The sequence below is a fragment of the Schistocerca nitens genome, chromosome 5 (assembly GCF_023898315.1).
Source record: "Schistocerca nitens isolate TAMUIC-IGC-003100 chromosome 5, iqSchNite1.1, whole genome shotgun sequence".
In the NCBI taxonomy this organism is placed as follows: domain Eukaryota; kingdom Metazoa; phylum Arthropoda; class Insecta; order Orthoptera; family Acrididae; genus Schistocerca; species Schistocerca nitens.
Genome location: NC_064618.1, coordinates 281831922 through 281856009, shown reverse-complemented (window position 1 = coordinate 281856009; position 24088 = coordinate 281831922). Strand labels below are relative to the sequence as shown.

The 24088-nt window shown below is 43.1% G+C and overlaps 1 protein-coding gene across 1 annotated transcript in view; it reads right to left on the bottom strand.

Annotated features, from left to right (window-relative positions):
• Positions 1-1095: 1095 nt before the first annotated feature.
• LOC126260389 (c-Myc-binding protein-like) overlaps positions 1096-24088 on the bottom strand; it is a 34704-nt gene continuing 11711 nt past the window's right edge. The window contains exon 2 of the mRNA XM_049957716.1: positions 1096-1299. Coding sequence (XP_049813673.1) covers positions 1096-1299 — 204 coding nt within the window. The remainder of the gene's footprint in view (positions 1300-24088) is intronic.

Sequence of the window (24088 nt, the reverse complement as noted above, 5' to 3'; positions counted from 1 at the left end):
CGAAAAATTTATATTATTCCTGGCTTCTACACTGTTGACCAAATCAGTAGAATATCTTAAGAACGTTCCATAAGACAAACTCAATTGTTTTCGAATGACTTCCCTTTGAGGGCACACCGACCGGTGTAGGTCTTGCTAGTCAGGGGAAAATCCGACTGGTTAATACCGATACCGGTATTTTAGTTCTGAATAACGAGTATTTTTCGATTTTGTTTGGTCTCTGTTATAGGAGGTATTTTTTTATTATTTTTACTAATAACCAAGTAAAAAGCGGATGTATTAATTAGCCATAGGAGAAGTGCTAAAATGTTTTGTTTTTAAATAAACCTCTTTTTAAAAATGTGTAATTTTTATTGGTGAAAATTGCAGTGGTTTGAAACATGAAAATGTGAAAAGCGATCAGTGCTATTCTTTTAATAATGCCGACAGAAACAAGCAACAAACGCATGGCGTAAGAATCGGTACAGCATTACTGAGACAATAATGTCCCTGTTGCCATGTGTGGTGGCTTAATGTACACGTATACGTGCAGTGTGCTTTAATATTATGATTGTATGTATCATGAAACAGAGTGTCAGTTCAATGTTTGTTCGATTCCTACGTCTACTACAGGAAATAATAAGAAGGAAACCGAAAATCGGTTGTTTCGAAACCGGTTTTAACACTCACATTAAACTGGCGTGAAAAAACCGATATAACCGAGAACCAATTGTTTCAACTAAAACTGCCATGCTTAGCTCTTGCTCCAGCTTTAGGCTCACAACCAAATATGCGTCAGTGCTCCAGTCCACGTAAGACTGAAACTACACGTGGACGCACGATATCGCACGGAAACACTGAGAATTCATCTGGCGCTAACCTAATGTTACAAGGTATATCTGGCAAGGAAAGTGTGAGGTGGTCGAATCACAGCACTTAGCGCCGGTGGACTTCAGGAACAGAATGTGACATTGAGGTGCCAAATTTCGTGAAAGCCACTTCAATAATAAACTATGTACAGGTATGCGTCACATTCGCATTTATTTTATTACCAAGGAATTTGAGTAGCAACGGTGGCCACATGCGGAGTGCACGGACTCGGTCGGGTGCGAGGTTTCAGTGTATGACCATCGGCGTGGGAGGAGGCGCCAGAACGACCTCGTCGTGGCCACTGTGGATGGCGGCGACCGCGTCTGCATCTAGCAGGTCGTCCCCTGCCCTGGGATGAGCCAGCAGCTCGCTGTCTGGGTCGAGCTTCAGCAGCTGGCCTCGGAGCACGTCATTCCTCTGGCGCAGTTCCTCCAGTGTCATCTCTGTTTCCTGTCCGCAGTAATACACGCTGATAAGGCGCTTCTTTTTTTTTCCTTTCTCGTAATTTCCATTCCCCATCAGGGGCAGGCTAGCAGCAGCATAAGCGCTGCTCTCCAGCCGAGAGACATAAGTAGACAGGAAGACATTTAAAACAATATAAAGAAGAAAACATGGCGGAATATAGAAACAAAAAGGCGGAACATAAGAAAGAAAGCGGTGACAATAAAATGGAGGTAAAAATGTAAGAAAGTAATTTACACAAAAAACACACACTGGATTAAAAGCCACCAGCCAACCTACAGCTGAAGCATAAAAAGTTGCAGAACGATTAAAACAGCCACGTGATGGATGGCGTAGCACGGAACAATCATTGGCGATAAAAAGGTCGAGAACACAATTAAAACCATGTCATTAGAGTACACTGTATAACGGCACTGAAACACAACACTAACGCAGCACCCTGAGCACCCTGATAATAAATAAAAACCTGGGAGGATCTGCCAGAGGGGGCAGACAGGGGAGAAGGGAAAAGGAGGCGAGGAGGAGGGGAGAGAAAGGGGGCTGAGGTGGGGGGGGGACGCGCTGAAGGAGTGCTGGGGAGGGAAGGGACAGAGAGGAAAACAGCAGAGGAGGAGGTGCAGGGACTCAGGGGGAAGGAGGGAAATCCGCTCCAGGAGAAGGAGGGGAGAGGAAAAAGGGGGAGGGGGGCGAACAAGGCCAGGTTACAGTTGGAATTGGAAGGAAGGGTAGATGGCACAGCGAAGTTCAACATCTGGGAAGGGGGGGGGGTGCTGGAAATTGCCCTGATGAAGGAGATGGAGGGTGTGGAGGTGGAGAGAGGGAAGGATGCAGCGACAGAGGGGCGGCAATGGGTGGGTTCCAAGCATGCTGACAGTGTAAAGGATGCGGAGATGTTGAAGGAAAAGGAGGAGTTTCCAGATACAGAAGGCAAGGCAGAGTGCGTGGCGTTCGAGGATTTGGAGGGCCTCATAAAAGCGAGGGGGGGGGGGGGGGGGAGCGAAGATTCAGGTAATGCGTGCATAACAGAGGGTAGGATGGATGAGGGAGTTGTAGGTGTGGAGAGATAACACGCAGTTATCACAGTCTTAAATCAGGTGGTAATGGCATGTGCAACAGTGTCCTGAAAAATAAAGCTACAGAATTTTTTACTCTGTTCTCAATATCGGTTGAGGTATTACATGTACCAGGTGATTATAATTAAACTTTCTCTATTTAACACATTGTTACACGAAAACTAATCGCTGTGTGATTACCAAACTTGGTAGCATTAATGTTCAGAGTATTGGGTGCGTGACTTCTGTGCGTAACAGCACCACCATCCAGTTCCATCGTGATTCATAGTCTCGCACACCTGACCAACACATTGGACTCACATTCGGGAGGATGACGGTTCATATCAGAGTCTGGCCTTCCTCATTTAGGTTTTCTGTGATTTTCCTAAATCGTTTCCAGCAAATGCCAGGACAGTTCCCTTGAAAGGACATGGCCAACTTCCTTCCCTAATCCAATAGGACTGATGACCTCGCTGTTTAGTCCCTTCCCCCAACATCTGGCCAGTCGCAGTGTACTTTTTGACCTGTCAACAACAGCTTGGACAAAAGGAGCAGGTCATTATTGGTGAATCTCCATTATCAAAACAACATAATGCTGCAGCTGTACTTCGAGAATATCGCCAGCTGAAAGATTATGGTAGGGTCGTCTTTCTCCACCTGCTATGCAGAGCATGATGAAGAAGTTCAAATCAACTGTAGAACTGGGCATCTCTCCGGGAAGCGGCCAAAGACCGGTTGCACCACAGGTGGTTGATGAAATCATTGTTGCTATGACAGACAACCCCCCACACAGTTACCGATTGTCAGGCAGCATGCGTGTTGTGTCATGAAAGTTGAACATCCCGTGGGCCACTGTACGGAAGGTGCTTCGAATCATTCTCAGGTGGTATCCATACAAGATCCATATCGTATAGCAGCTTGCACCACAGGACGCACAACGACGTATTAATTCCGCTCTGCACTTTCTCACAATGATTGAAGTTGACGAGGGCTGGCTCTGGACCATCCTATGTACAGACAAAGCTCATTTCTTTCTGTTGGGTGAGGAACACGCAGAACTGCTGATCGTGGGGATCTTCATCTCCAGTCACTATACATGAAGTTCCTCGGTATGGTGAACATGTCAGCGTATGTTGCGGCTTCACGGCTACTTTCATCATTGGCCCACTCTTTTTGAACAGGTTGGCAATCAAGAACCAAAGGCGTGCAATGTGAGCAGCCAGCGTTATTGCGATATGCTTCGCCAGAATGTCATACCCGCCCTACAGGAGACAGACTTATTGAACTCAACAGTTTTCAAGCAAGATGGGGCCACACCGCACATTGCTCGTGAAGGTTACCGGCTTCTCTAAAACACATTTGGAAACAATCGAATTATCAGCCGATGGTTTCCAAATGCTTGGCTGGCACGATCATCTGATCTCACTCCCTGTGATTTCTGGTTGTGGGGCTATCTGAAGCACAGGGTTTTCCAGGGGAACATTCACACATGCTGATCTGCAGCATATCAAAAGAGGTAGCCAGCATACTTACAGATATGCCTCTTTCTGATATGCAGAACGCAATCCTGCGCCTACAGTCTCTTCTGGACACTGATGGACGCCATATTGAGCCCCTTTTGTAGCAGTAATGGTATGAGTAGGTAATAGCGTGATGTATTGTAGCAACACATTAAAAGTGTTTCAGTTGAACTGATTCTGCATTATTTCTCTTCTCCATGTCCTTGACGTTATTGCCACCAAATCTGATCCTCGCTCAGTAATTAGTTTCCGTGTTACGATGTGTTAAATAGGGAAAGTTTAATTATAACCACCTGGTATATTACTAGGTCGACCACCTGTGAATCACCCACAGCTTCCGTCACCACTACTTTTATCTTACAATTTACGACCGTCCTATCCAGTTAACTAAAGCATTAAAATACCTCAGGTTAAGACTTCATCATCGACTAACGTGGAAGCCCCATCTACTAACCATTCAATAGAAAGCCCACAATATACTAAAATTACTGAAACTGCTAACTGGCTGAACATGGGGATTGCACCCTTCCACAATCCTCCACACCAATAAATCCTGATCCGAGACGTCCTCTGCTATGCAAATGTGTTATGGGCTTCCACTCCTCCCTCGCTTTATCCTCGAACGCCATGTACTCCGTCTATCCCTTCGAATCCACATACCCTCCCCCACCCACATCCTCTACCAACTTATAAAATTTCGCTCCATCCTCTTCCATCTTGAGTACCTCCGAGTATCCTACGTTATCTGTAAGCTCGACGTTACCCCCCCCCCCCTATCCCCCCCCCCCCCCCACAGTTCACTACTCCTGATACTCTGTCGCGCCTGTTCCATCACATTCCGCAAAAGCTACACCTCCAGACACTCCACATCCTCTCCCAACGAAACTTTAACCGCCTTCCCACACCCAACCATTAAATCCAACCTGATATATACCCGTCCTAACAGATAAAACAGAACCCACCTCACCTCCCCTAATCAGGGCTCCCTTCCTTTCCACTCGTCTCCGCCGACATCCTAAGCCTTGGTCCACACAAACACTCTCTTACGCTCTATCCTAACTACTATATTCCCAGGATACCCCTCTTCCTGGTAGTATATGTCCCTTCAGGACTTCACTCATCTACATATCTGTTTTAATCAGTCAGCGCACTAGCTTATTAATTTTTTAACTTCTGCAACTACCCCTCTGACTTTTATCCTTCGTGCAACATTCATTTGCCATTTCATCCGTGTCAATCTTTTAATTAATCAACAAACCCGCTTTTTATATTTTAAATAAATGCAACTGAATCCGTGTCTTTTTATTATGTCAGTTATTGATTTTGTCAACTGTTGTGTTCAGTTTTATAATATGTTTTAAACTTTTTACTCTCATATCGTTGATGCGCGGCGACTTCTAACCGCTGACAGCCCACCCCCGTCCAAATGGGGCGAAGGGAATCAAATGAATATAAAGAAAACAAAAAAGCTTTCTGACTACGCTGATGAAAATTTCAGTCCTCTGCCACTAGATGACGATGAATTGATACCTATAACATGGCGGTGTGAAACGTAAACATGTGTGTGCGTGAGAAACAGAATGCTGCAATCTAGTTTCTAATCGAAGAAAACTTGCCGCCAAGTGAAGTCCGTAGAAGAGTGAAAGCTGTGTACGATGATGATTGTATTACCATCAGTAATGTGCGACGTTGGGTTGTTCGTGCTCGTAATGAAGGGAACGGTGGTCCTAAACGCAACTTGTGTCTGGGTTCTGCGTGGACGACCGCGAAAAGCAACCGACGAGACTCATCGGAATCGGGTCAAGGAATTCGTCAGAGAAAATCGTCGGGTAACAGGCACAGCTCTCAGGTTCAAAATAAAATGGCTCTGAGCGCTGTGGGACTTAACATCTGAGGTCATGAGTCCCCTAGAACTTAGAACTACTTAAACCTAACTAACCTAAGGACATCACACCCATCCATGCCTGAGGCAGGATTCGAACCTGGGACCGTAGCGGTTGGGCGGTTCCAGACTGAAGCGCCTAGAACCGCTCGGCCACAGCTGCCGGCAGCTCTCAGTAAAGTGTGGCTTATCACGAGAGCGTGTACAGACCATCACTGCGTAACTGAGGTACAGAAAACCGTGTGCACTGTGTGTGTCTCGAATACTCACTCCTGACCTAAAACGGAGCAGACTGCCAATCTGTCTATAATTTCTTTCACGTTTTAAGCTTCAGAGTGATGGATTCCTTAACATCTTAGTGACAGGTGAGGAAAGCTGAGTTCCCCATTTTGACCGAAAAGAAGAAAGCAGCAACGGAGATCCGCCACAAAGGATCATCGACGCAAAAAACAGTTTAAGAAGACGCTATCAGCAGGCAAAGTTATGCTCACTCTGTACTGCGATGTTCAAGGTGTGGTGCATTTGGAATTCGTGCCTAAAGACACCAGCATAAACTCCACAAGGTACTGCGAAGTCGTCAGGAAACTGAAAGCACGAATTCGAAGAGTTCGTCCACACATGGATCCCCCTCTTCTTCTGCGTGACAATGCCAGACGACACACGAACGGTGCAACATTTGCAACAATCCAGCTTCCTGGGTTCCCTGTCAGCGATCATCCTCCACACTGTCCCGAACTGGAGCCGCCCGATTCTCCTCTATTTCCGAAACTTAAAGAACACTTTCGAGGAATTCACTTTCACAGTGGTGAAGCAGTGCAAACAGACATGAGGTTGTGGCTCTGTCATCATAGTAAAATATTTTACAGTGACAGTATAAAGTGAACTCTCGTTGGGATACATGTTTTCGTCACCAGGGTGACTATGCTGAGAAATAAATCCGTAGAAAAAGAGAATAAAGATGAAGAATGTTAGTGAAGTTTGTTTTATTTAAAACGCTTTAACATAAAAGTATTAGCAGGCATTAGTTCTCAGCATGCCCTGATAATATACCGTGAGACAAAATTGTATGACCACGTCGTCAACAGCATGATGACCCATCTCTGGAACGCAACACAGCAGTGATTCAACTTAACAAGGGTTCGATAAGTTCCTTGACGCAAGGTGGTGGCGTATGGGCGCGCAGATGGCGGCCAATACCTTTCCAGGCAGACTTTATCAAGTTGTACGACCTATTCTAGAGTACTGTCCCGATGCTTGGGAATCCCACCAGGTCAGACTAAAGGAAGCCATCGAAACAGTTCAGAGGCGCGCTGCTAGATTTGTTACCAGTAGGCTCGACCGACACGCGAGTCCTATGGAGATCCTTCGTGAAAGCAAATGGGAACTGTCAGAGAGACGATACACTATGAAGGTAATTTACAGAACAGGCATTTCCAGCTGAGTGCAGAACGATTCTACTGGAGGGAACGTATAGTTTGCGTAAGGACCGCGAAGACAAGATGAGAGAAATTATGACTAAAACAGAGGTTCAAATGGTTCTGAGCACTATCGGACTTAACATCTGAGGTCATCAGTCCCCTAGAACGTAGAACTACTTAAACCTAACCAACCTAAGGACATCACACACGTCCATGCCCGAGGCAGGATTCGAACATGCGACCGTAGCGGTCGCGCGGTTCCAGACTGAAGCGCCTAGAACCGCTCGGCCACTGTGGCCGGCTCGAACAGAGGTATATGGACAATTTACCCCTCACTCCATTTGCGAATGGAAAAGGAAAGGAAATGACGTAGTGGCACTGTGTACTCCCGTCCTGCACCATATGGGAGCTTGTGGAGTATAAATGAAGACATTCGGATTAGTCTAATTTGATGGTAAAGACATCAGCGTGAGTTCACTATAAACCTCTATATAGTCGCGACTTGGCTCCAGCCGATTTTCATGTTTCCAAAACGAAACCTTCGTGGACGCCACTTTGATAGTGATGAAGCTGTGCAAGCAGAGGTGAGTTTTTGGCTCCGTCAACAAAGTCAAACTTACTACAGTGACGGTATCAACAATCTGGTCTCTTCTTGGGAGAAATGCGTTCGTCGGCGGGATAACTATGTTGGGAAATAAGTATGTAGACATGAAGAATAAATATGTAAAATGTCAATATTGTTTGTTTTATTTTCTAAAAACCTTAAGAGTATTCGCATAAAAAATTCGGCGGCTTTACTTTTCAGCACGCTCTTAACAAACCGAGTTTAGAATAACGCCCGGCGACCTCAGAAATACACTCGCGTATATTCTGAAAAGCCTTCAATGAAATAACCAATCGCAAGGCACATTTGGAAACGGTTAATTGCTCGTGTGTGGCCAGAATCAACTCTTGCTCGCTCATTACTAGACGAGTAAGCTCAGAAAATTTCGTGTCCAATACCGCAAAAAAATTACAAATACTCGCAGAGTACTATCTTTTAACAGTTTCCTACATAGGACAGAGATTTCAGTCTGGTAGTGTTACAGAAGTTTCTCAGTGATACAGTCACAAATATCTCGTAAATTATTCATTATCTCGTGTACATAAACACAAAAGGCTTTTACATATTTGTTGACACAGTATACTTCTATTGAAATACTTCCACTCGATTCTTCATACCATTCAAACCACATTTCAATAAAACGTTTTAACACTACGTTCAGTATCACGCAATTTACGCTGCGATACACCATTGACTTAATACGAACACGGTTCCCGACACACAGCGACAAACTCCCGCTGGAAATTAAGACCAGCTCCGGCGACGTTGCCTAGCGTTGGTGCTCTAATTACAAGTAAACCTACCCAAGGGATACATTACGACATTGATAGGCTTTAAACAGCAAAACGTATATCATCATCAATACCAAATACAATCACATATAATGAAATGATACACCAAATACTCATTTCTCAGAAATGAGCTAATAAGCCGGAAATACTTCTACATTGCTATGCGTGCTCCCGATGTGTGTCCTCTTCAATGTCAATTGTAATGTTTGTTTGTAAAATAAGTATTTCTCAGACAAATGTACTCTGAATATATACTGTATACGTATTGTTCTTTATATATATTCTTTTAATCTTTTGAAATACAACATTTCTTGAGTTCTATTTTGGCTTTCTTTTTACATTGTGTGTACCGTTTTTTTCTTCTTATTTCTTTTTTTTAAAGTAGTAATTTTTTCAGACATAATTACGTTTTATTTTAAACTGTTTATGCAGTACTGTTGTAACATTACTGTAAATATACACTACTGTCCATTAAAATTGCTACACCAAGAAGAAATGCAGATGATAAACGGGTATTCATTGGACAAATGTATTATACTAGAACTGACATGTGATTAAGTTTTCACGCAATTTGGGTGCATAGATCCTGAGAAATCAGTACCCAGAACAACCACCTCTGGCCGTAATAACGGCCTTGATACGCCTGGGCATTGAGTCAAACAGAGCTTGGATGGCGTGTACAGGTACAGACAGCTGCCCATGCAGCTTCAACACGATACCACAGTTCATCAAGAGTAGTGACTGGCGTATTGTGAAGAGCCAGTTTCTCGGCCACAATTGACCAGAAGTTTTCAATTGGTGAGAGATCTGGAGAATGTGCTGGCCAGGGCAGCACTCGAACATTTTCTGTATCCAGAAAGGCCCGTACAGGACCTGCAAAATGCGGTCGTGCGTTATCCTGCTGAAATGTCAGGTTTCGCAGGGAGCGAATGAGGGGTAGAGCCACGGATCGTAACGCATCTGAAATGTAACGTCCACTGTTCAAAGTGCCGTCAATGCGAACAAGTGGTGGCCTAGACGTGTAACCAATGGCACCCCATACCATCACGCCGGGTGATACGCCAGTATGAAGATGACGAATACACGCTTCCACTGTGCGTTCACCGCGATGTCGCCAAACACGGATGCGACCATCATGATGCTGTAAACAGAACCTGGATTCATCCGAAAAAAATGACGTTTTGACATTCGTGCACCCAGGTTCGTCGTTGAGTACACCACCGCAGGCGCTCCTGTCTGTGATGCAGCGTCAAGGGTAACCGCAGCCATGGTCTCCGAGCTGATACTCCATGCTGCTGCAAACGTCGTCGAACTGTTCGTGCAGATGGCTGTAGTCTTGCAAACGTTCCAATCTGTTGACTCAGGGATCGAGACGTGGCTGCAGGATCCGTTACAGCCATGCGGATAAGATGCCTGTCATCTCGACTGCTAGTGATAAGAGGCCGTTGGGATCCAGCACGTCGTTCCATATTACCCTCCTGAACCCACCAATTCCATATCCTGCTCACAGTCATTGGATCTCGACCAATGCGAGCAGCAAAGTCGCGATACGAAAAACCGCACTCGCCATAGGCTACAATCTGACCTTCATCAAAGTCCGAAACGTGATGGTACACATTTCTCCTCCTTAACACGAGGCATCACAACAACGTTTCACCAGGCAACGCCGGTCAACTGCTGTTTGTATACGAGAAATCTGTTGGAAACTTTCCTCATGTCAGCACGTTGTAGGTGTCGTCACCGCCGCCAACCTTGTGTGAATGCTCTGAAAAGCCAATCATTTGCTTATCACAGCATCTTCTTCCTGTCGGTTAAATTTCGGGTCTGTAGCACGTCATCCTCGTGGTGTAGCAATTTTTTATGTCCAATAATGTATACAACAATGAGGAAGTGCAGAATTGTTTGGGTCGAAAAAATACTGACTGCACTTTGATTTTGCGCACCAAGCACAGCGGACAATTGCAATTTTGCGACAGGAGCGGGAGGCAAGAAACGAAACCCGCTCTCTTACTCTCACCGCAGCAACGTTCCCAAGCGTACGGGCAGCGAACTGGGGACACTTTTGCATTTACTGTCTAAAAAGTTTGATCAGTCACAATAAATTGTTGACACTAGGATCACTAGCAAAGAAATAACTTTTACATCACAGGTATAAGATGTGATTGAAGATGCTATTGTAATGACATGCTTATGAAAAGCACACTACTTTAAGATTTTAAGTCGAAACTGCAATTTCAGATACTGTTCTAAGCGAAGAACATTACAAAGAATATTATGAAGGAACGGTAAAATACGCTAAAAAAGCAAAACATGACATAAATTTTGAGGAAAAACAAGAAGCCATTACAGTTTGACACTCTGGTAAAAACTAATTTGAAAGTGTAAAACACAGATACAGAAAGGGCATAAAGAGAGAAGATCAGTATAAATGGGATGCACAAATTGTTGTAAGTTGAACGAGAAATGAAAAGTTATTAGGTATTTCCACGTATGATTAGGTACATATCAAATTGAGAATCAGTAACCATACATGATCTGGATGTAAAGAGGTGTGCTTTACAATCAGTGCATGGTTGTAATTTATCACAACATTTGTACAAAGCTTCCTCAAAATGGATTCATAATTTTAAAGTAAGACACCGGATTGTTTAAAAAAACTCAATAAATTCATCACTCAGGCTCAGTTGGCGAATAGAGAAGAACTGAGCAGAAAAGCTTACGAATTTGTGGAGACTGTGAAATCGAAAAGTGAATGATTGGAAAGGCCAATGTGTATAATTCTGACAAGATAGGTTTCAATTTGGAAATGCATCAAGGACGAACATTATCCTCCCGAGGAACAGCAGAAATTGAAATTCTAGCAAAATCTCTGAATGCCGAAACACATACTTATACAATACGGTCCATTATATCTGCAGGCGGAAATTTTATGTCCCACTTGCTGATAGTTTTGAAAAAAAAGAAAAGAGGGCAAGTTCGGGCTAAAAGTCCAAAAAGATTTATACACAGCAGATATTATCCTTGTATTTGCTCCTACGTCCGGTAAATTAGCACCGTAGCTCATAAGGAAATTGTTGAACTGTTTCACATACCTAATACGACTGAACAATTTGTCTTGTGTTTAGATTCATGCGCCGGGCAAAATTAAAAAAAAAAAAATTTGACACCACTGATAAACATGGAAAACAGGTGAATATTTTAAAGATTTCTTGCGAAAGCACTGGTATGATTCAGCCACAAGACATATATACATTTTGGCCGTGGAAAAAGCCTCAAAACGTTCTTCAGATGTAATTATATAATTACGATGTTAACTTGCATTTAAGAAATAATATTCTAAAAATCCAATCCGTCATTCACAATTAGTTTTCTTCTCGCAGATTCGACAACCTTTTTAAATACGCATAGTACAAGAGAGCTTATATTGAACAGAAACCACCTAAATGTGAGACGCCTGTTCAATATTGCATTAAAAACTGTGATCATGAATGTGACTCCTGTCATGAAATTGCAACTGTCCGATGCGCTTGGTGCGCAAAAAAAAAGTGCATTCAGAGTTTTTTATCGTAACACTTCTGTGATTTCTCATTATTGTGTAGGTTAACAATGATGTTACAACAACAACGTACAAGCAATTTAAAACAGAACGTAATTAACTCTGAAAATGTTACAACTTGAAAACGAAAAAAAAAAAAATACCAATCACCTAATGAAAAACGGAAACACAAATGCAACATAATTTATTTTATATTTCATAAAATTAAAAGAAAATATATATACATATAGAACAATATATGGAGAATATACATTTGGAGTATAGCTACAGGGAAAGACTTATTAAAAAAACCAACATGACAACTGACATTCAAGCGGATACACATCGGGAGCACGTACCGTCATATAGAGGTATTTCTAGCTTATTTCTGACAAATGCATGTTTGGTATACCACTTCAGCATATATGACTCAATCTGGTATTAATGATACTATACGTTTTACTATTAGTCAAATTTCGAAATGAAAAAGAAAATAATGGGCAATATGGTATTTTGTAAAAAATGATTTTTAGGAAAAATCTGGGTGCAGCGTTGTGACTTGCATTAAAACCCATAGAACTTTTGTTTGAAGCTTTCTCATATCTGTTACCGTTTCAACGCTATTCATTCAGAAATTTTAAACTCAGTTTTTTCTTCAATGGGGTGCTTCACACTCTTAACGGCAGTATTGGCACATATAAAATACGGCTGTGTCTCTTATTTTGGTTTGTACGATAACATATTAAAAGCCGATCAAAATCGTAGTGTGTCCCTTAGGTATCTACATCTACATCCATACTCCGCAAGCCACCTGACGGTGGGTGGCGGAGGGTATCCTGAGTACCTCTATCGGTTCTCCCTTCTATTCCAGTCTCGTATTGTTCGTGGAAAGAAGGATTGTCGGTATGCTTCTGTGTGGGCTCTAATCTCTCTGATTTTATCCTCATGGTCTCTTCGCGAGATATACGTAGGAGGGAGCAACATACTGCTTGACTCTTCGGTGAAGGTATGTTCTCGAAACTTTTAACAAAAGCCCGTACCGAGCTACTGAGCGTCTCTCCTGCAGAGTCTTCCACTGGAGTTTATCTATCATCTCCGTAACGCTTTCGCGATTACTGAATGATCCTGTAACGAAGCGCGCTGCTCTCCGTAGGATCTTCTCTATCTCTTCTATCAACCCTATCCCGTACGGATGCCACACTGCCGATCAGTATTCAAGCAGTGGGCGAACAAGCGTACTGTAACCTACTTCCTTTGTTTTCGGATTGCATTTCCTTAGGATTCTTCCAATGAATCTCAGTCTAGCATCTGCTTTACCGACGATCAACTTTGTATGATCATTCCATTTTAAATCACTCCTAATGCGTACTCCCAGATATTTTATGGAATTAACTGCTTCCAGTTGCTGACCTGCTATTTTGTAGCTAAATGATAAGGGATCTATCTTTCTATGTATTCGCAGCACATTACACTTGTCTACATTGAGATTCAATTGCCATTCCCTGCACCATGCGTCAATTCGCTGCAGATCCTCCTGCATTTCAGTACAATTTTCCATTGTTACAACCTCTCGATACACCAAAGCATCATCTGCAAAAAGCCTCAGTGAACTTCCGATGTCATCCAGAAGGTCATTTATGTGTATTGTGAATAGCAACGGTCCTATGACACTCCCCTGCGGCACACCCGAAATCACTCTCACTTCGGAAGACTTCTCTCCATTGAGAATGACATGCTGCGTTCTGTTATCTAGGAACCCTTCAACACAATCACACAATTGGTCTGATAGTCCATATGCTCTTACTTTGTTCATTAAACGACTGTGGGGAACTGTACCGAACGCCTTGCGGAAGTCAAGAAACACGGCATCTACCTGGGAACCCGTGTCTATGGCCCTCTGAGTCTCGTGGACGAATAGCGCGAGCTGGGTTTCACACGACCGTCTTTTTCCAAACCCACGCTGATTCCTACAGAGTAGATTTCTAGTCTCCAGAAAAGTCATTATACTCGAACATAATACGTGTTCCAAAATTATACAACTGATCGACGTTAGAGATATAGGTCTATAGTTCTGCACATCTGTTCGACGTCCCTTCTTGAAACCGGGATGACCTTGCCCTTTTCCAATCCTTTGGAACGCTACGCTCTTCTAGAGACCTACGGTACACCGCTGCAAGAAGGGGGGCAATTTTCTTCGCGTACTCTGTGTAAAATCGAACTGGTATCCCATCAGGTCCAGCGGCCTTTCGTCTTTTGAGCGATTTTAATTGTTTCTCTATCCCTCTGTCGTCTATTTCGATATCTACCATTTTGTCATCTGTGCGACAATCTAGAGAAGGAACTACAGTGCAGTCTTCCTCTGTGAAACAGCTTTGGAAAAAGACATTTAGTATTTCGGCCTTTAGTCTGTCATCCTCTGTTTCAGTACCATTTTGGTCACAGAGTGTCTGGACATTTTGTTTTGATCCACCTACCGCTTTGACATAAGACCAAAATTTCTTAGGATTTTCTGCCAAGTCAGTACATAGAACTTTACTTGCGAATTCATTGAACGCCTCTCGCATAGCCCTCCTCACACTAGCCGGCCGCGGTGGTCTAGCGGTTCTAGGCGCTCAGTCAGGAACCGCGCGACTGCTACGGTCGCAGGTTCTAATCCTGCCTCGGGTATAGATGTGTGTGATGTCCTTAGGTTAGTTAGGTTTAAGTAGTTCTAAGTTCTAGGGGACTTATGACCACAGCTGTTGAGTTCTATAGTGCTCAGAGCCATTTGAACCATTTTCCTCACACTACATTTCGCTTCGCGTAATTTTTGTTTGTCTGCAAGGCTTTGGCTATGTTTACTAGTTAGACGTCCAGACTGGGATTCAAGCCAGACTGAGACCTGAATACAATATTTGCCCTCTCAGGTATTGGCATTGCCGAGTAAGGCAACCGTACTCTCTCACGACCTGGCCAGACGATTAAATCTACTATTGTTATTCCTGATCACACAAAAACTCCCTCTATACCTTTCTGACTGACATTGTTGGATATGTGTGTCGGTAAATTTCATTTTATCAAACAAATCGGCGAAGCGCCAATGATACACAAAGAACATTAAAAATCTAATAAAATGACTCTAGAACACATAAAAAACAGTGTCCGCCTTCGGTCGTTCTCTGATCATCCTCAGACCGTTACATGCCCTGTAAATGGAGGGACAAGATAGTTATTAAAGGACATATGAAAGTAAAACAACAGTAAAAAACTATATAACTGGAATACAAGTAGAATAATAGATAGCTGGCGGGGTGGACCACTGACTGCTCTAGGCTGGTGTGTAGAGCGATCGCTGCGGTCACGTAGATAGCGAAAGCTCCGTCCACTGTCTCCAGCATTAAATCAGTGATAGCTAGTGCCCGTCAAATACGAATAAAATCAGTAAAAATACACAGGATGGCGCAGATAAAAGTACCCCGTGTAAGTACAAAGGAAATACAGTGAAATGACAGAAACGAAGAGCTGAAACGGAATTACCATTTATTTAAAATGAGAAATACGGTGAAGAATGCATTTGTAGAAGCTGTTGAAAGACAGCTATCAGTACACGGCTGTGTGCGTCTAAGCGTATTCATATACACCCGGCATAAAGTTCGGATATCAATGGCAGCAACTTCACGGCTGTGTTTCTGTCTGTTCCTTTATTGTGTGTGGATTTGTTTCAGAGACCTTGCTCTTCTAGTGTCCCCACAGGAAAAAACGCATTTTGTTAGATCCGGTGAACGTGGTGGCCATAAATGTTAGCTAACAGTTCATTCCTCAGCGAAGACATCAAGCACTGTTCCAGGGATATCTAAGATGTGTGGCTTCTTGTCCCATCTTGCTGGAAGAAGCAGTATTGTCTTTCATGTTGTGAGAGTTGAGCACAAAACGTATCAAAAATCCCCATTTATGCACCCATGTTGAGGGCTGTCTCAAAAAATATCGGTCCAATGATGCGCGTTGTTGTTACAACGCACCAAAAGCTGATTTCTTCGTCATGGGGTGGTTTCTGATACACAATGTTAGGGTTCTCCATTGCCCGATACCTCGTGTTCTATGAATTCACTCGACCGGAAAGATGAAACCATGCTTCACCCGTCATGGCGTAATAGAAATGGTCTAACAAACCATCGTTGATGTTATTCAAAAGCTACGTACAGTAAGCTACAGCTTTTGACAGTCATCCTCCAGTAATTAGCGAACAACCGTCACGCGATATGACTTCACATTAAGACCTTTCAATATCGGCTGGCGACTCCTCCTGCTTACATGTGCCTGTTGGCCCAATTTACGTGTAGACTTTCTTTGGCTCTGAATCATTCTTCGACAAATGTCTGCAATACCTTCCGGTATGCCAACTGAAAGAATCCGTAGTCGTTTTACGCTTTGCACAGATCCGTAGATGCGCCAGTTTTTATAGAGACTCTGTATTACTCTGTTTGCCAGTAGTCCTTTTTCTGAATACTTGACTTCGAATTTCGCGAGTTTCCTTAATCGAGCTAGTTTCACATGTGCTTTCTCAATTTCAATTCTTTCTTCTATCGAGAAAGTCATTTTGCAGACCGCAGAGAGAAAGGTCTAACTTCACTGGTGAAATAAACTGAAATGTTTACAGAACAATACCAACAATCGTTTATTGCATAAAACTGTCTATTGTCGTACCTGTTTATTCTATTTCAGAAGTCGAAATACTGCATTCGCATTCAAACGGGAGGCGGACTGTTTCTAACTGCGCAATCCCGTATAATAAAAGAACGTATAAAAGAAAGTAAGGAAATAAACCGGTCATATTCGAACTAGACCCGAAGCGCCGTCTATGGGAATTTGTGCGTCTTGTACGTTTTGGAAACAGTACTTACAATGACGCCACCAGTAACCATAATAACGGTATGAAGATCGATATGTTCCTATTTCCAGTTACCGAAGGTGGCTTACAATTTTTGACTCAGAACGTAAAAGGGGCAATAAGTACATTAGATACAATAGGAACGATATCAATGACGCTAAAAAATACGAAGGAAGTACCAAACAACAGTAAAACAATAAACCATTGACATTAAAATCAGGGGCGGTGACAACGGGGGGGGGGGGGGGGGGGGGCGGGCTCTGGGGGCTATAGCCCCGCCCCCCAATGGAGTACCAAATTACACTGGATAAAATGACTTCAGAAATCAGCGAATATATTACTTCAACAGGTTCAATCATTTTTTTTTTTTATAATTACGTAGCAATATAGGTTGCAATGTATTTCAAACACATTTTAACAAAAAATAAGAGCGGCAAATAGCTTACTATGTAAACCAATAAATATCATTTAACTTAAAATGGGCGTCTTATTATTTATTAATATACACTAGATGTATATTAATGTATGAGTACCACTTACAATAACCAAGAAAGTTAAATATGCCGGGTATGCCTACCAACACTTAAAATTGCTGACCTCAGACAAAAAATTTTGAAATCGCCGGACATCTGGGTCAAATCGTATTACTTTCCAGGGCACATACATTCTGTAGACACGTTTTTACCCTGAACTCCAAAACAGTTACCAAAAACTACTTTAAGCAACACCAAATTTTACCAGTTTGTCGGTGGAGGACCCCAACTCTCCTTTTGTTAAGCGATATTCCATTCTCCCTCTCCCCTCTTCCCCCCACCTCTCCTCCGAGATTACCCCCCCCCCCCCCCACACCCCACCTTAACCGGCTTCTAGAATCGCCCCTGATTAAAATTAGAAACAAGTTCCTCTCTGGGGACTTGCATGTAACATCTGTAGATCAAAGATGGCTTAAAAGTACGCCATCAGAAACGATAATAACGGTATGAAGATCGATGTGTTTCGATTTCAAGTCAAAGTTACAAAGATATTTCTTATAATTTTGACTCAGAATGCAATCACAATTATACACGAAGAGGTAATAAGTACATATAATACAATAGGAACAATACCAATGACACTAAAAATATAAAGAGGTACACAACAACGATGAGACAATAAGCCATTTTCATTAAAATGTGGCACAAGGTACCCTCTTGAGAGGACTTACATGTAAGGTAGGTAAGGCAAACACAGCTCATTCCAGACTCCAACAGTAACCATGGTAACAGCATGAAGATTGGTGTGTTCTGATACAAAGGTACAAAGCATTGGCTTGTTATTACAACTTTGGTTCAAAACAGTATATACACTATATTATTATATACAGCAGGAATAATGGATACACTCCTTATGTAGGAAGAATGTTACTATTGTGGTTATCTTCATGTGTCCACTAATAAATTTCATGTTACTCTACTTACAGAATATTTAACGGTCTGAGGATAATCAGACATTGATCTAAACCGGTCACCGTTTTTTAAATAAAATATTTTATGTCGTCTAAACTGTTTTTATTATATCTTTATGGCATTTTGTGAGACCGCTGACATATCCTAAAACAGTTTCAAAGAATCATTATGAACAATCTACAGATTGTAGGTTCGCCATTCCCCGCTACATCCTTGCTACCAGTAACGCAGCTGTCTAAGGTATGGAGGAGAACATCCGTGGAATTTCACAAGAAGGAAAGCGATACTGGAGGGCTATAGCTACGGGTAGCGTTGTAATGGTTCTCGAATTATTCAGTTGGTGTGAGCGCAAGCGTTCTTGTCCGAGTAACGATCGTTTTATCCTAAGAAGTTCCGTTAGAGCTAACTCTTCACAGCGGAAAGAAAGATTCATTCTAGGATCTTAGTGTTCTCTTATAAGCTGTCCATGAGCAAAGGGTGCAAATTACAGGGATGTACTGCACAAGTGTCAAGATCCAAGAGCTATCCACGCAGCTTTACTTACACCAGTACCCCTCTCCCACTTTCTGAGACTTCTCATTCTATTACGAGTACAGTAACAAAAGGTTGACGGCTTAGTGTGAAAAAATGTGACTCCTCTTCTTTGCCTCACATTTCGAGATCATGAGGAAAAAAGATTTACTTTAATTAAACGCCATAGATAATGAGATCATGGAAGACTGACTTCAGTGTCAAATAAACAGGAGGAAGGAAATCATTCGTCGCCTTCTTTCAGTTAATAGCCCGGAATTAAGTTAAAATGTTTTAGAGAAAAATGGGAAAAGCTAATTGTGAGAGAAGTAACGGGGAAATTTTACCCCGATATTGCGGAAAAGAAATCCAGTGTATCAAGCTCTGCGCCACCTTCCTTCGTGTTTACATTAGGAGACTTGGTCTTATACTGTCACAAAGATTATAGGTAGATGTGATTCCATTAACTACGCAAAAACCTAGACTCAGGCCGTGTAAGAGCAGAAAAATGTACAGTACCTGATCGAAATTATCCGGATACCTATTAGTGCACATTAATATGGAGTGTGTCCACGTTTCGGCATTACAACGGCTTGATCTCTGTTGGGGATACTTGGAGTTAGGTATCTGCATGTCTATGGAAGAATTCCTCAAGAGGCGAAAGAAGAGAACGTAGAGATGTTGGAAGCCAAAATCTAGAACGAAATTAACGTTCTGATTCATCCCAAGGATAATCAGTTGGGTTCAGGTCCGGACTCTCGGCAGGCGACAGGCGAGTCCATTTCAGGAATGTTATTGTCCACAAACCGCAGCTTCTTGGTGACAGGGAGCATTTTCATGCTGATACAAAAATCATCGTCTGTTGCTCTACTGTACGTATGATAGAATTCAGTAAAATGTATCACATCGTTCCGCATTTAGTGTTGTGTTAAGCGCAATACGGAGACAACAACCTAACCACAAAAACCAATCACATATCCTGATACTACCTACTACGCAGTTCACTTTTGGCCCTACACATCATGGCTGGTATTGTTCTCCAGACATTCGCAGAACCGGAAGTTTCCCATCCGATTTTTACAGGATATAGTGAGATTCATCATCACTCCAAATCGCTCGTTTCCAGTCAGTCACCGTTCAGTGGTGTCGCTCTTACACCACCTCAAGCATAACTTAGCACCGACTACAGAAATATGTAGCTCGACCATTGTAACCGATTCTCTTTAACTCCCTATGCACAGTCATTCTGCGAGCTGCACTGCTAGTAGCCGTTTGTAACTCACGAGTAATTCCTTCTGCTGATTTTATGCAATGTTTTACTAACAGACCCTGCAATACTCCATGGTCCCTGCCCGTCAGTACATGAGGTTCAAAAAAATGTTAAAATGAGTGTGAAATCTTATGGGACTTAACTGCTAAGGTCATCAGTCCCTAAGCTTACACACTACTTAACCTAAATTATCATAAGGGTAAACACACACCCCATGCCTGATGGAGGACTCTAACCTCCGCCGGGACCTGCGACACAGTCCATGACTGCAGCACCTTAGACTACTCGGCTAATCCCACGCGGCAGTACATGAGGTCTCCCCGGTCTTGAATTAGCTGTGGTTGTTCATTAGCATCACATCACCAAGAGTCGACTTGTTCAGTTTTAAAAGGTTTGAAGTGTCCCTGATGGATTTGTTACTCAGGTGACACCTGAGACGTAACCTATCAATTTACAGATAATACAGATAATGATCTGTTGTTCCCACTATCTCTCTAACTGACCAAGGACAGTCGTAAACTTGAGCAAGCATCTTGCTCTTTTGGTGAGTGTTCGTCTTTGACTTCTTTTTTCCTTTATTGGATTTAAATTCCCCCCAGAGGGGGGGGGGGGGGGAGGGCTGGCAGCAGCGTAATATGCTGCTGTACAGCCTACAGAAAAGTTAAAAAACATAATGCGAATATAAACAAACAATAAAAACAGGCGATAGAACGGTTACATTGTACAAAACTGTAAAATAGCGGAAAGTTGTGGAATTTAAAATATAAAAACACTGAGGTGACGATGCAGATGAAGATATACAAGAAGGAGAAAGGCACAATTAAAAAACACGGTGACAGTCTGGTTTCTGTTCGCATGAGATAAGAAACACAAGTAGCGACAGTACGGTGCCTGTTCGCAACACTGACAGGTGATCCACAACACTGAACATTCATTTATAACAGCACTATACAGGTGACAAGGCGGCAGATGGGGGGGGGGGGGGGGACCGGACCTTTGAGGGAGAAAAGGGGGGGAGGAGAGAAAAGAAAAAAAGGGGGATCTGAAGGCGGGAGGGGACATAGAAAAGAGGGGGCGGACGCGAGAAGGATTGGGAAAGGCAGGGGAGGGGAGAGCAAAAAGGACTCCGGGGAGAGAAAGGAGGCAGAGAAGGGGAAGGTCGGGAAAAAATAGGATGGAAAGGGGGGAGAGGGAGCCCGAGGAAAGGACAGAGGAAGGGAGGGGGAGGTGAGGATCAGAGTTGTTAGGAGGGATAAATGGAGGGAGAGAGAACATCATCCGGGAGGGGGAGTCGACGGAAGCCACCTTGGGAAAGGAGATGAAGGATGTAAAGGTGAAGGGTAGGTGGGACACAACGGTGAATCGTCTTTGACCCGCATATGTGCGAAAATATTCTGTTTCTTTTGAAGATGTCACGAGAGAAAAAGTAGACGCAGCATATCTGCAAGGCAGCGACGATGAGCACTTGGGATTCCTGCTCTTGGAGACACCTGCTGATCGAGGCAATGATTCTATGAAAGCGCTGTCTCACCTCGGAGATTGACTGCGAGCCACGGAACCTCGCCGAGCATGGACAATGGTCATTACTTCACTTGTCGAGGGAAACCCAGAGAGGGCGTACAGAACGCAAATGAGAAAGACCAATCTGTATTGTGAACTTTGTTAAAGTCGCATGATGTAGTAAAATATAAAAAGTGTGTATGTAATGGAGGTGAAATACACGTGCGCTAAAGAAGCAGCACGTGAATTCGTAATTGGTGCTTCAGATTCCCGGCTGGTACGAACTTTGCTTCTTCGAGAAACGCTGATGCCTCGAGATATGGCAACACGGTCAGATAGCTAATACAGATAAGTAGCGGTAGATAAGTAACGGCGACCACAAAAACCTTTAGGAAGTCCACCTCCATATAGCACCTGAACAACGGCAGGCGCGTTACATTCCACATCCAACGACTAGTGCACGTTCCAAGTCAGTGATCTCTCCTGGCCTACCCATTGTGCTGTTACTGCTTCTCTAGTGACAGCACGATGCACCTCCTCTTATACTGGCGGGTCCGCATCTTGTGACATCTGGTGGCCAGTTCTACATTTCATAAGGCTGTCCGGTTATATTTAATCAGTTAGTGCATGCATAGTGCTCGACAGAAAATGGTGTAAGGCAGGAATGCCATTTTCTGCATACCGTTCAGCCTGTACCTCGAAAGGGCGACAACGGAAACATAAGACACGTTCAGCAGTGGCGTTAAATATCCCCTACTGAAATGATATCAATAAGATTTGCCGATGACATTACTAACCCCACTGAACCTGAGGAAGAATTACAGGATCTGTAAAATGGAATGAACATTCTACTGACTGTAGAATATGGGTTGAGAGAAAACCTGAAAAAGCGAAAGGAATGAGAAGTAGCGGAAATGGGAATAGCGACACTGTCAACATCAAAACTGGGAATCACGTAGTAGATGAAGTCAAGGAATTCTGCTACTTTGGAAGCAAAATCATGCATGTAGCGGATTAGCACAGAGAAAGAGACGATTCTTTGCTAATAGAAGTCAACTACTATCAGACATAGGCCTTAATTTGAGGAAGAAATTCTTGATAATGTACAGGATGCCTATGAATTAGTTATACAAAAGTAATTTTTAACTGTGATACGGGTAAAAACTTCCAGAAATTTTTGATACAGCACTGAATGCAGCATATCTTTAAGTTTTATTCCGGCCTAACACTGTTAGGCTAGGTGAAATGCGCGAATGTGTTAATAGAACAGTCATCATGGAGTCGTATGACGGTGCAGAGCGTGCGCACTGTTGTTCATGATTTCATGAATCCAAATCCGCTATTACAGTTCAGAGATAATTCAGGTCCAAATATCGCAAGCCATCACCTCAAAGGAAAACTGTTATTTATTAGTACAATCGTTTCAAAATGGTTCAAATGGTTCTAAGCACTATGGGACTTAACATCTGAGGTCATCAGTCCCCTAGAACTTTGAACTACTTAAACCTAACTAACCTATGGACATCACACGTGGTTCCAGATTGTAACGCCTAGAACCGCTCGGCCACCACGGCCGGCTACAATCTTTTCACCGAAACTGGCTGTGTATCAGGGTCGGCCAGCAGTCTCTGACGCAGCAATTGAACAATTTGAACGATCTTACACTCGTACTCCGGGTAAATCAACGAGACGTGCTCCCAAGTTGAACAATCTTACACTCGTACTCCCGGTAAATCAACGAGACGTGCTCCAAATTACAGTTAAATACAGGGGCACTATAAATATAGTGCTGGACAATAAGTTGGGAATGTGGGTCTCACGGGAGGTGTGCCAGAGATGAGTCCCTGCAGTCGCATTCTTCTCTGTGTCCTCGATGGCTCAGATGGATAGAGCGTCTGCCATGTTAGCAGGAGATCCCGGGTTCAAGTCCCGGTGGGGGCACACATTTTCGACTATTCCTGTTGACTTGTATCAACGCCTGTATGCGGCTAGGGGTATTCATTTCATTGTAATTTCATTCTAACGAGCTGCATGGTCACCAATGGTGTCTGTTCTTACGGTCTGGTCCGCAAGAACAGATACCATCTTCATATACAGTTAAATACGTCTAGTGTTACGGTGCAGAAGTTATTACGAAAAGCCTGTCACGCAAACCTTGGAAATTGGAATTGTTGCAAGATTTAAGAGAAAGTGACAAAAAAATGAGCTGAGCTTTATATGAGAGGCATTCAATAACATTGCACATTTCTTTCCTGAGAGCAGCTTGGTTATTCAGGGTTCTAATAAATCAATTATTCCCCACTCTTTTGCCCACAAAACCCCATTTTTCAGCATAATTTCCGTTCAGTGCGACGACCTTACGCAACCTTACTGGCAGGGCCTG